This window comes from Actinia tenebrosa, unplaced genomic scaffold, assembly GCF_029948245.1.
Source record: "Actinia tenebrosa isolate PJP-AT-01 unplaced genomic scaffold, QUT_ActTen_1.0 PGA_scaffold0__85_contigs__length_37466705, whole genome shotgun sequence".
NCBI classification, from domain to species: domain Eukaryota; kingdom Metazoa; phylum Cnidaria; class Anthozoa; order Actiniaria; family Actiniidae; genus Actinia; species Actinia tenebrosa.
In genome coordinates, this window is record NW_028292569.1 from 26,796,077 (window position 1) to 26,809,409 (window position 13,333).

General features: G+C 36.2%; 2 protein-coding genes across 4 annotated transcripts in view; one reads left to right on the forward strand and one right to left on the reverse strand.

Annotated features, from left to right (window-relative positions):
• Window positions 1-305: 305 nt before the first annotated feature.
• Window positions 306-4,929, forward strand: LOC148913975 (uncharacterized). Its single transcript, XM_089038261.1, has 6 exons — window positions 306-1,012; window positions 2,041-2,273; window positions 2,442-2,521; window positions 2,805-2,928; window positions 3,558-3,753; window positions 4,567-4,929. Exons 1-6 carry the CDS (start codon window positions 629-631, stop codon window positions 4,717-4,719), a joined length of 1,170 nt encoding a protein of 389 aa, XP_088894387.1. The 5' UTR covers window positions 306-628; the 3' UTR covers window positions 4,720-4,929.
• Window positions 4,930-5,848: 919 nt separating this feature from the next.
• Window positions 5,849-13,333, reverse strand: part of LOC148913976 (ephrin type-B receptor 1-B-like) — a 28,448-nt gene continuing 20,963 nt past the window's right edge. The window contains exons 11-19 of one of the 3 annotated variants that reach the window (XM_089038322.1): window positions 13,092-13,211; window positions 12,658-12,734; window positions 12,153-12,326; window positions 11,649-11,747; window positions 10,989-11,108; window positions 10,387-10,536; window positions 10,236-10,280; window positions 9,509-9,666; window positions 5,849-8,711 (exon numbers count right to left, since the gene is read on the reverse strand). In XM_089038322.1, coding sequence (XP_088894448.1) covers window positions 8,462-8,711; window positions 9,509-9,666; window positions 10,236-10,280; window positions 10,387-10,536; window positions 10,989-11,108; window positions 11,649-11,747; window positions 12,153-12,326; window positions 12,658-12,734; window positions 13,092-13,211 — 1,193 coding nt within the window. In that variant the 3' untranslated portion in view covers window positions 5,849-8,461. Of the gene's footprint in view, window positions 8,712-9,508; window positions 9,667-10,235; window positions 10,281-10,386; window positions 10,537-10,988; window positions 11,109-11,648; window positions 11,748-12,152; window positions 12,327-12,657; window positions 12,735-13,091; window positions 13,230-13,333 lie in introns of all 3 variants that reach the window. The other 2 variants (XM_089038319.1, XM_089038314.1) reach the window with 2 other exon arrangements.

Genomic DNA, 13,333 nt, shown 5'->3' on the forward strand with positions numbered 1-13,333 from the left:
GCTGCCTTATCAGACTCAAAACAGAGGATTTTCTTTCGTATTTTTAGCAGGAAAATTGGAGGTTTGGCAGCCTCTCACGAGAAGATTTCGGCACCATGACTTCGAAGAAAGTTTTGTAAACTTCCTACAAAACTGAGTTCCCTAAAATCCTTGACATTCACTTGAGCTTATCCGGAGCACATCTCAAACTGAGAGAGCTCAATTAAGTAATATTTGCGGCTAAAATATATGTATTTCAGGTTATAAAAAAATTAAAAACTCACCGCTTGTGTAGGTAGTTGCTCGTTATGAAATAACTTTTCCCGCGCTTGATCCCGAGGAAGTTTGGCAGGCGCGTCTAATCCCCAGGTAGCCCACTCTAGAAAAATAAACACAAGTGTAAAATAAAATAAGAAAAAGGGTACCTTTTAAAAAGAATTTTTTCAAGGTAAAGATAGTGCCCTTCTTATCTTCCACAACATAAAATAACAGGTTAACAAACAAAATTTATCATCTCGTGATATAAAGTAATAATAAAGCTAACACTTACGCCAGGCCCCCCTGTTTTATCATGTTGTGGGTTTCCTGTGCTTTCTCTTTTAGAAAGTCTGGGTCGAGTTAAGTAAATATTTACAGAAATTTGAAAAAAATGGCGGATGGTTTTTATGTCAACACAACAGACTCGCCTCATTCAAGGCTAAAATATGTTAACAACTCTCTTATAAGAAACTTAAGACAAGGACAGAAAGAAATTCGGTCCATATTGAAGGAAATGCAAGCAAGAAAATCCGCATATTTGACAGATTTGAGTCAAGAAACGAGCTTTACTGTTCGTGGTTTGGATAGAACTTCTTCTTCAGTCCAACGCTCAGATAGAAAAACAGATTATTCGACTGGTGCTACTAGTACACCAAAGAGCTACAGAGACGCTTTAAGTGAGTCTGGCAATGACAGAAGGAACAGGACTTTGTACAGTAGTGAGCTAACGCCAAATTCAATTCTTCGAACCTCCACAAATAACCGTTCAAAAAAGGTGAGCTTAAAATCCTTTTTTAAAGTTCAAACTTCGTGCAGCTCGCCTTTTCCATGAAGCGTCTTTTATAAAAACAGTGTTTGTTTGATGTTGCTGCCATACCTAGGGCAAAATGAAAAAAAAAGAATAATTTGCCATATGGTAAGGCGTGAAAAAACAAAACAAAGTAGCATTGTACATAAATTTTACATGTATAAACTGAGTAACTTCTAAAGCTCTAGTCCTATCCCTTCTAAAATCTTAGGCAAACTATGTATGTAGGCAGAGCAAAGGTCAAAGTAATTAATAATGCTTTTTATTTGCTTTGTAACGGTCGAATGTATTACTTATGTTGGTCAATTAATGAAGGGCAATTTGATGATATAAGAATGTCCTTAACGGCTAGCTACCACAATATGTTATCTATAGCACTTTTAATAGTTGGTTGAAATGCATATAGTAGTACTGAGAGCACTATATCGAAATTTTATTATGAAACTTTTAACTCGACACAAGTTTCTGTAGCATAGGTTATAATTAATTAAGAGTGTACTTTCACAGCCAAGACTTGTGCTGCAAACAAGTGCGAAACTTGTCTTGCAATCCTGTTGCACACAGTTTTCAGATGAAGAAATAGAAAACGCACGTGTGCTGTGTGCAGTTATAAACAGTTTATAACTTGCACAGCAGCACAGCAAGCAAGTTTTTGATTTCTTTTATAATTAAAGATTACAGGAATGACAAAACTAAAAGTGCGCGTCCATGCTGTGTGCTCTCATAAAGCACTCACATGCAACCAATCAGAATGCGAGATTTATAACAGTTATTTTATATTGAAAGTTTTAATGTGTAACGTCAGGGGCAAATTGTATTCAATCACAACTCTGATGTATATATTACAGCAGTAATATATAAGTAATAATATATTGGTCATTACTTAATTATTTAGGCTTTGCATTAAGTAGTACTGTACTGTACTTAGCATCCCTCAAAAACAAAACCCTGTCTATATTTTTACTTTTTTTGCATATATTTTTGTATCAATTCAGACCCCAAAGAGAGGGCTTCATGTTAGCTTCCAGTCATCTCCACATATAGAAGATGAAAACAGAAATGTTATTGATGATAATCTAGACAGACGATCAATGCTTGGTTATGATTGGATCGCTGGTATCCTTGACAACACGTCATACATAGCAGAGAAGAGTGATGACTTTTTTGATGACTTGAAGGAATTTAGGAGAGTCAACAAGGATGAATGCTATAGCAAAACAATATCAGAGTAAGTTGTGTGATCAAACTCTCAAATACATGTACTTATGGTTGTATTATTGTTCAATATTTGATAATCAGGGAGTGACCTAAGTTGAGTTAACTGACAGCTCTCAGCTAATCAGAAGATAAAACATTCTTGTAAATAATTACAATCATTCTGAGTTTCTACTGACAGACCAAGTTTAAAGCCATATCGCTCCATTACACCTTTGAAAAAGGATCATGAAGACTTTGAAGACAAAGAATCCTATTCATGTGAGTTACTTTTATTGAGGAAAACAATTGAAGGGGTCTTCTTGTCAGACTTATTATACTATACTAATAAAATGAAATAATTTAAAAACAGATGAAGATATTGCTGACAATGATTTTAGTGGTCTTAGACATCCTCCAGTGTGGCTAACTGAATTTGCTTTTTCTGTGGGCTGGGTGGTGCATATATTTATAAGTTTTTATTTACCACCAATTCTGAGTGTCTTTAGTTGAGATTTCTCTTGATTGACACGTCGTAATCAAATTTTTTTGCTTAACATTTAAGGTGAAAATACTTACAAATTAAATGAAAGATTGTTTGCTGAAAGGATCCACAGCTCTGATGAGACATGTCATGTGTGTTATACTAAACCTCAGCCTGAATATGAAACACAAGGAAGTTATGTCAGGTACTTCACAAACAATCCATCATAGTATAGGAGTGCTGGAATGGTCCCAAACAGGGTATCGCAAATTTTGTCTTTTTTATTTCCATCTCTAAGGGCGTTTTCCATTAAGCAGAACCAATTTGTCTGAGCAGCCAGTTCTCAAATGGTACACGCCAGTTCTTAGGACTAGTTCAGGCTGCATTGGTTTATTCTTAAAGAACTGGCCGCTCAGACTGATTGGTTCTGCTTAATGGAAAGCACCCTAAGTCTCGATATTTCCCTTGGAATCATTGTCTCAGAGTCTCACAATTTTTGAAAGGTCGGGCGCATAAGCTTTCACTAATAAAATAATGACCCAAAGTCTCAGCCTAAAATTCTAGAACACAGTATTTTGACTTAGATCTTGTTAAGATCTTGCTAGGTTCTTGAGAAGTTCATAAATGATCTTAAAATCTTATATCTTAAAAACAACAAAATCTTGGAATCAAGGATCTTGACAAGATCTTGGGTATTCAAGATCTTGGAGGGCATTAGACAAGATCTTCTAATATGGGACGTGTCTTGCAAAGTCTTTGAGCATCCAGCACCCCTCATTTTACTGCTGATAAGTAATGATTGGTAATGAAAGGTATGGTGTCTCCATTTTACAGAGTAAGCGTACCAAGGTCCACACTAATGTCTCCATACAAGGTAAAACCTCATAGAAGGGTGAGCTTTGACCCTACAGACTCCATAGGATTGTCCTCTCACTGTCTGGCTGGCTGGGAGAGCTCAAAACCTGCTGTAGTACCTTCACATTCTTCCCTAGATCTTAAGGCATCTCTACACAAAACTAGAGAAACTTTGGTAAGCATTTATGTATGGAGAGAGATACCATAATATTGCAAGACTCTCTGAAAATAAGTTTAATCTGTGGGTTTTTATTCAACGTACAGTACATGTATCTTGTGAAATTCAAAATTGGAACTGATATACCAAAAGTCAAAACAAATATTTACCACAAAGAAGACTGCCACAAACAAAGCATGGCCTAACCTGCACTGCCCTTTAAAAAAATACAGTACCTTTAGACTGTGTGTACCATGACGGATTTGCCAATTTCATACCACGTGTTATACAGTACATACAGTCAATTCAAAAAACGTTGTCGTCGACCGGCTCAAGCCTACGCGACTGGACTGAAAGGAATATGGGTAAAAATCACTGAAGCGGTTAAATATTCGTTCTGAATTAATTGTTCCCGCTAGTAATAAGATAATAATGGCTAGAGACAATCCATCAAATGCATGTCTTTGGGTTTAGAGAAATAAAAACAAAGTAGTTATGATTCAGTTCACAATTTCGAAAATATGAAGGCATTAAAAAAACGTCTCCTTCGACACTTCCTGCTCGCCTATGAAGGTTCGTGCTGTAAACCAGGCATAACTAGTCAGATAAAATTATGGAGTCAACTCGGCTTCAATGATTGCTACCCAGAGTTCCTTTCGGTCCAGTCGTGTAGGCTTGAGCTGGTCGACTACAACATTTTTTGAATTGACTGTATATCTGCCTGATCGCTTTGGGACCGATATGAAAAACAGCTGATTAGGAGACTAGTCATTCCCTTGAGTATCATGATTTGATTTCTTTTTTTCTAATGATTTGGAATGATTATTTCAGGATGCATCAAGAGCAGGACGATATTCTCCAGATCACCAAAGCACTAGGGATTTACTAGACAGAAGTCATTCGCTAAGATATGGTCTACAGGTTCTGAACATGGAGAGAGGGATATCCAACAAAGCACACACTACTTCTTTCCCGGCTTTCTAAATTGTGTATTCTATGCTATGTCGATAAAAGGCCTTGGGGGAGGGGGGTAATGAGTTGAGATACAGTAAGCTGTTTTGTAATCTGGAGGAATCCATGCTTTTGTAATTAAGCATTTTCTTTTGGAAAGGATATAATAATTGTCTTACATTCTTGTGTTTATATTTAATATATTTTATGCTTTTAATTAAATTCTTTTGTTATGGTTCTCTTATTAAAGCAATGTGTCTTACTTTATATTATTCTTTTCTTTTTAAAATGTATTGTTTTCCCGTTTCAATCAAATGTCATTCTCTTGAGGATAAGATTCTTTTTTTAGTTGTATCCTTATTCATGTGACTTTAAACAAACAAATAATCATTGATGTGGGAAAAGGATTAAGCCCAAGTCAAAAAGGTCTATATTATTATCAGGAATACTAATTTCCCCTTCTCCTCCCCCAATGGGTAGAATGCTAGTCCAATATCTTCCAGTATTTCCCCAGGAATTGTCCTACATGTATAATTTGCTAGTACCCATTCTTACACCAAGGTCTTTGAATTAAACTTTCAATAGCAAAATTTCCTTAATATTCTGGTTGAGTGTTCATACAAAAAACCTTTTGAGTTGGGGCATGGGGAAGCAAGAATATTACAATTATTATTAGTTATTGTTTCCTTAGCCTTGACTTTGCGTTTTGTGCTTCACCACTCAGCTGGACTAGCAAAAGTTCACTTTTGTTGGTTGCTAATAATAGTGCTTTGTTTATAAAATTAAATTATTTTATAGAAGGAAAATTGATGTGTAGAAAATATAGGAAAATTTTTTGATTCCACTCTGCTAATACTAGTTAAAATTAGAACTCCTTTGATTATAAGTTTTGTGTGAAATTGCCGACTATTTTAGAGTTTCTTTGATCTCAGAATGATTAGAGTACAACACAATTTCGTGCAAAAATTTCCATTGTTTTCTATCGTTTAATTAGCACTATTTTGTACTATTTAGTAATTAATGTTTCACAAATTAATTGGTTTGCACTCTATTGATAATATGTTAATATGTAATTGATACTGAAAATATACCATAATTATTTTAATTGAAAATTAATGTTTATTAATATTTTTTTTATAAAAAGTAAAATAAATCTGTAAAACATATTCAACTAGTAAAATGAAGTGATATTTTCAACATATTTATATCAATGTGCATTTTTTTTGCACGGAAATACATTCTGTGCATTTGCATTGCATTATATCATGCATTTAAAACATCTATTTGAAGGGGAAAAAATACTCCTTTTTTACAGTTTCATTCAGTGGCCATGAATAATAGTTTAAAGTCGAGATTGGAGTTGCTGCTTTTGCATGGAAATACATTCGGTACATTTGCATTGCATTATATCAAGCATTTAAAACATCTATTTGAAGGGGAAAAAAATACTCCTTTTTTAGTTCCATTCAGTGAACAAGAATAATAGTTTAAAGTTGAGGTTGCAGTTGCTACTCATGATAACCTATTAAAGTTTTGCTATCCAAAAAAAAAGAGCAACCCAAACTTCGACTTATATTCATGGTCACTGAACAGAACTTTAAAAAGGAGTATAGGGCATTTGCATGCTGGCGTCATTTGACTCCCACTACCAAGATGCTTCACGAATTTTCTTTCTTTAAAATTTAATGTTATTAAAATTTGTATTACCTTGAGAATCAGGCTTTTATGTATTTCTGGGTCCAATTACACTGAAAAATCCCAAAAATCTTGCCACATCTTATTCCCAGGATTTATTCTCTGCCTTCAGCAATTAGATATGAACAGACAATCCTGCTATGAAGTAAAAGCACAGAAAAATCTCAGTGGAAGTAATCATTAATTTGGACCTGGAAGTCGTTTTTTGTTTGAATTATGTACGCTTAATAGCTCTATAGTAAGACAATTTGTGCTAATTAAGTGAACGAAAGAAAGTGTGCAAGAGAGTCTGGTAGCAGAGCTCAATGACGCCATTGTGCAAATTCCTATTTATTTCAAAAATAATTTGTAAACAGTCTCATTTACAATACTTAGTACATTTATGCCTAATCAAAATTGTTTTAAAAATTCAAATCATTTTGTCAATAACTTTCTCTATAACAAGTGTAGTCAGCCCATGAAAAAAAGGTGTAAAGTTAGTTACTAATAGTAAAGTAAACGAAAAGAAAACAAGAACCCCCAAAGTTTTATATCTTATTCGCTGACTACTTAACAACCATCAATCAAAGAACCGCAATTAAAAAAAAAAAAAACATCGATGGAGATTTTACACTAAGTCAAAGGTTTTAATACTCTAATCCTCTAAAATTCAGTCCAAAATCTCAATTGATATCTTTCTCTTCGCTGCGGTTCTTTGTTGATTGACAGTTGTTGGAAAAACTTTGAGGGTCGCACTACAATAATAATGGTAGTAAGCTTGATTGTTAACTGCTACGAGTCTTTTATCCCAGGTTATAAACAGTCAGACTACAAAAAAAAAACAAACAAACACTACTTCTTGCTGGTGTATCTAATACCTAAAAAAATCTAATCACACCCATCTAGGGGCTAATCAAGAAATAACTCTCATTTCTTTATCTAACCTTTGTGTGCTATGCCAAGCGATTAACATTCATGCTGAACTCAAAATATGACTAGTTTTTGAACATTACTGCAATTTCCATAAACATGTGAACTCTGTGTCTACGAGTTGCATACTAAAATTTGATTTTTTGCTGCTGTCAATCAAAAAATCAGTCGGTACCTTTCATATTTTTGAACATTGCAGTGAAAAACGTGTTTTCTTTAGACAGTTTTTCAAGTTTCTGCATCACAGTCAATAAAGATGCATCATGTCCTTATGTTATGTGGTCATCCATCACTGTATTTTGAAAAGTCTATAAGAATTTTGTGATTGAGGGAGGCCAGCCAAAACCCAGTTGTACCTGCAAGTTTCAAAGGTTAATTGCACAAAAATGTCTATATTGAAAAGAATTGTTTTTAAAAAAAAACATCTTTTTCATGCTGATGTTCAACACTTGAGATTCTACTCACTGTTAGGACATTTCAGTAACTAGTAGTGAGTTCAAAGCAAGGTAAAATTTTCGTTACAATTGACATTCATATGTCATTAAATTGTTCATTCTTATTTATTTGGAATTTGAATTTGCTTCAGTTGAGATATAAAAATCTTCAACCACGTCAAATCTGGCACTTTTACAGTCAAACTAAGAAAACTGCAAACACCTAAAACATGTCTGGAATGGTAGGTATCGAACATATCCATTTTTAATCAACTGTCACATGTGATTGGTCAGAATATGTTTAACATTCCAGACATATTTTAGGTGTTCACAATTTTAGTTTAACTGTAAGATCTTGATGTAGCCAAACAAGTGCCCCCTTTCAAAAGATATTCAGCTAAATTAATTTTATACAATCATTAATTTGATAACTTATGCTCCTCAAGGGTGGAATCAAGACCCCTTAACAGGACACTTCTTCTGCACATGTTTACTGGATACATCCATCTCCAGATTGTCTGAAGCACTTTCCTTCTGCATGTCAAAAGGTTTGTTAATCCCAGGTTGGGTAGAATTCATGTCTTCTGTTAGTAGTCAAGTTGACTTTTGGGAATAATTTTTAAAGTCACACCTTATGTTTAAGTTCCCATGCCTTTGAAAGAAGTCCTCATCACAAATGGCGAGCTCATCTTCATGAAAACATGCCCCGTTCCTTATGTCACTGTCGATCAAACGCATTAGCACTCGGCGTCATTTTGTTCATCAAAGTGTTTTTTCATTACTTTGATGCTCTTTTTCATCTTGTTCCGATGTCCAATCAATTTCACCCCTATCTTTGCCAAATCCTCTTCACTCATTGTCTTCACTTGGTCCAATTGGGATAATCCAGCTTCTTTAAAAATATTAACATATTTTTGCATATTGAGAGTGTCTAGCCATTCCTCAACTGATGTCACTTCACCGAAGTTTGTCTGTGCTGATGGACTACTTAAAATACAAAGCAAATATGACATGATTTTCTCGACTACGCTTCAAAGACAAAATCCTATGAAAATATTCGTTTCATCACTGTTTTCATTGCTATGCGCTGACCGAGACACAGTGAAATCGGGTAATTCACCCGGGGGGGGGGGGGGGGTACTCTGCCAGAATTTGGGTAGGGGTGTTCCGCTCGGATTCTGAAAGGGGTACCCTGTTTATGACAAAAAAAATCGAATTTGTAGACCCTGTTTATGACAAAAGATATAATTTATTGCACTGAGTTCCAGTTTCAATTATCATGTCATCTCGCGTATCGTTTTTTTAAGACCATAATAACCAGTTTCGGTCAATACAAAAGTAGAAACCCTGAATATGACAGGAAACTCAGGAAGAACTTGGAACTTGAGTGAAATTGCATACCCTGTTTATGACAAGAAGCTCGAAAAACCATACCCTGTTCAGCGGATCATCCCCGTATAGTCCATATATGGGAGTACCCCCCCCCCCCCCCCCCCGGGTAATTCACTGCCTGTGAATGAAAATGTATAAAGGTTCTGTACAATTTCTTGTGGTTGACGATAGCACATTGCCTAATTTCCCTGTCGCGACGGTTGTCTCGATCAGCGCGTAGTAAAGAAGAAAATGGTAAACAAGAACATGCTTTGTTGCAAAGGGGAATCGTGATTTGTAATTTCCTATTAAATTAATTTTGAAAGACACGGTCTTCTTCACATGCCTTGATGCGATACGTTTGAGCAATAAGGGAAAAAAATAAAAACATTTTAAAGTTATTCAGTTCTTACTCTGCGGAGAAGCGTGAAGTGCAAAGATTATCCTTCAGTTTATCCGGGGAGCGTATCATCTCTTCAGTTCGCTTAAGAATGTCTGCAAATTTTGGCCTCTTGTCTTTGTCACCTTCCCAGCAATCCAACATAAGATTGTGGATCGCTTTAGGGCAATTCTAAGATATCAAGTAATTGCTTAGTAAACGGATTCAGACGTGGTCTAAATCTAGGGGCGTACTCAGGAAAGCCTATGGTCGCCGTGAGTCTCTATGCCTTTCAGCTTGCAGCTTAACTGTAGCTTGTATGTCAGGATGGCATTGTGGTAAAACGCTAGCCTCTCACCTTTGAGGTTCGGGTTTTAAATCCCAGTCCCGCATGTAATGAGTTGGCCATTTTTCTCAAGTTCTGAATACCAGGGTTTTTCCTCCCTCCTTTCAAATTAACCCTAACTAATTTAGTAATTAAAACTGAAGAGAGCTGGGCTCCGGGGTCACCCCGTTGAGCTGCGCAACTGCTGTGCTTGCGGTGGTGATTAGTGATAACGATTTTTTTAGGAATGGAGTGACTTGTTGAGGCTAGTGGGGAGCGAGTCCTCTCACGTAAAATCATGGATACGCATCTGGGATTTTTCTAAAGACGTCTAAAGCTGTTGCATTGCTGGTTTGGTAGCAGGCGGATAAAATAGAGCGAGATAGCTTTTAAATTAAGGAAGCCAAAACAAAAAATGGTAAAAACAAAATCCTACCATTGGAGCAGGAAGACGATAACCAGAATCGACTCGATCCATAACCTACACAAATGAAATTTAAAAAAAAAAGCCTTTTTATAAGATCCAATCATGGCACTCAAAAACTTCATAAGTACGATTTGTTTTGTATGATTTTTCTTAACCTTACCTGATAGTTGTCCCAGTCCCAGTATGGTCGTTCACTAAATGACATTATCTCCCACATGAGAATACCAAAGCTCCAAACATCACTCGCCCAAGAAAACTTTCGGTAACGAATAGCTTCGGGTGCCGTCCAACGAACAGGAATCTTTCCACCCTAGCCACAAAATTAATAGTGGTTATGAATCACAGGGATCGTAATTACGATTACAAGACAGTCTGCAAATAGTCATGGCAAGAATATTTTTCTATGGGGAGATGGAAATTAAACGTATATGTGATTTAGGGACTGTTCATTAATTGTGCCTTGGGGGGAGGGGGGGGGGGGTTTGGGGCTGGAGGAAAAGCAGGGGGGGCTTTGAAAAAAAATCACACAAAGAAGGGGGGGCTTTAGTAGTATTTGCTGACTTAAAAGGAGGGAGTTGAAACAAATAATTAAGGTATGTCTAAAAGGTCATAAGGAGGGAAGGGGGGGGGGCAAAAAAATTTTTCAGATATAATTGGGGGGTTGTGAACTTTTCCAAGGTTTTTTTCGAGTTTTTCTCCAGCCCACCCTGAGGCATAATTAATGAACAGTCCCTTAGTGGGAAAAAAATTTATTCAGGTTACCTGAGTCTGATAAACGGATTCAGGGTTATCTTCAGAATCGTCCAGTTCACGTGACAAGCCAAAGTCAGCCACTTTGCTCGCCATGTTGTCTGCAACCAAGATGTTGCGGGCCGCCAAGTCCTGTACAATATATATACATGTTAGGGTCAAGGACTTAGCAATGATTTGTATAGACTACTGAATTTGGGACGAGTCTCAAGTTTATTCACACACAATGAATACAATTACAAATTATAATCCATAAAAAATAAATTACATGTTTTTTTATACTTGATAAATAATTAGTCAAAGATATTATATGTGTGTGTGACTGCTGAAGTAGTATAAACTTTCGAGTCAACAGCCACCTAACGAAATTAGTGCAGATTGATGTTAGAGTGCATACCATATTTAAAAAAATTGCTAGTAATTGCACGAATTTGCACAAATTAGTACATTCCGTAGACCTCAGAAGAACGTAGAACTACAAAATCTGCACTAATTTGTACAATGTTGCTTTTTTTTAACTTTTTCACGGATATATGGTATGCATCCTACCAAAGCAACGCGAATGAAGTATTTGCGTCGTTTCAGCCAGTATCTAATGAAGGCGAAGTGATTGCACAACTAGTTAGCCAATTGCGATTTACCAGCCATCCAACATGACGACTAAATACTTACCCTATGAATGAAATTTATCCCCGACAAATATGCCATCCCGTCGGCAACACCTCTGATCATGCCTAGCAGCTGCAGCACTGTCAATTGACCTTCATGACCCTGAAGAGGCCAAAAAGAAAGAATTGAAAAAAACCAAATTTGAATTAAGTAAAGTTATCAGAAGATTGGCTGTCGTACAGTTAGTAAGCTCCTTTACATGCTCAAAAGTTTATCTAAAACAGTTGTTCGTAAAAACATTTTTGAAAACGGTTTAGGGAAATTTAACGTATTATTGAAACGTGCATGTAAATTAACATGTTTAGCTTAGTAATACCTTCTCTTAGTAGATGTTTCACCAAAGAAAAAGAAACTTTCTACTCATACAAGCAAAATGTGTCGCGAGTCAAGTTTTAGTCTTTGGGTTATCTCGTGCAAGGGTCATCATGAATCTTTTCTCAACAAGCTGTTCAGTTAAAGTTTCGCCGTACACAGACACCTAATGAATCCCATACCAAAATGACCTACCATCAAGAAATGATCCAGAGAACCGTTAGCCATGTATTCCGTTACTATCATCATGGGTGTGTCAGAACTGCGTGTAACCACGCCCTTTAGAGCAATCACGTTAGGGTGTTTAAACTGCCCCATGATCGAAGCCTCTCGTATGAAATCCTCACGATTCTTGACTGATGATTTTGGCTGCGGAAATTACGTATGAATGAATAAATGAGTAACGCATAAAACAAAATCTAGCTTAGATACTGGAATAGATTCTAGCCCACGACTGAAACTTTCCTGCAATCAGCGTAGTAAAAGAGAAGATATATTTGAACTAGAAAATACATATGGAATTGGGGGATCAGTGAATGTCACAGGATCCTTTCCCAGGCACTAAATCCCTTTGCGGGGATATCGTCTCTAACATCCGGGCCATCAAGGTGAAAACAATGTAAATGTTCTCTCTCAAGAACTGAAACAGGCCCCAGATGCCCTAGAAACAGCAGGCGCCTCAATTATTTGCACGGCCTACCTTTAATATTTTCACAGCAACAATTTCTCTACCAGAATTGTTTTTCAATGTTCCTTTGTAAACATCGGCAAATTCACCTAAAAAAATGCCGGAAATTAAAACAGTCATTTGACGTGTATAAATAAATATACATTTGTTTTCTCTGAAGCACTTACCAACTAAGCGCAACACTTTCTTTATAGCATGCGATAGGTTCAGTTAAATAGGATATTTATATCATGGCGTCATCTTTTAACTACAACTACCACAATCCCTTGCACACTTTCTTCTGTTCATATAAGTAGAACCAACTGCTTTACTTTCCACATGAGGAAACAAAAATTTGAATAAGAATTTTTTTTTTTTTTTTTTTTGCAAAGCACTTTGGTAATGATAGTCAAAAATGACGTCCTCTTGCATGGCAATGGTTAGCATAATTTTTTCTTTATTCTTACCTCCACCAATAGGTTTTTCAAGCTCAATCTTTTCTCTATCTATTTCGTCGGCAGTACACATCAACGCCTCCATTGGGCTCCCATAATTACTGGGGTCGACGTACATTCTGTGACCATCAACTAGAATGAAATTCGGATCTGAAAAATCATTGGTATGTAAGGTGTTGTTCGAAAAAAAAATTTAGTCGGTCATTTGCAGAACCAAATCTTAGTGTAGCATGTTGGGCGCGACATGCAGTTGT

Bases quoted from the DNA above. Each gene is read 5' to 3' on its own strand.
- LOC148913975 (XM_089038261.1), top strand. From the start codon at position 629: ATGGCGGATGGTTTTTATGTCAACACAACAGACTCGCCTCATTCAAGG. The intron at 2,274-2,441 runs GTAAGTTGTGTG...TTCTACTGACAG, and splicing joins TATAGCAAAACAATATCAGA to ACCAAGTTTAAAGCCATATC. The intron at 2,522-2,804 runs GTGAGTTACTTT...TTAACATTTAAG, and splicing joins AGACAAAGAATCCTATTCAT to GTGAAAATACTTACAAATTA.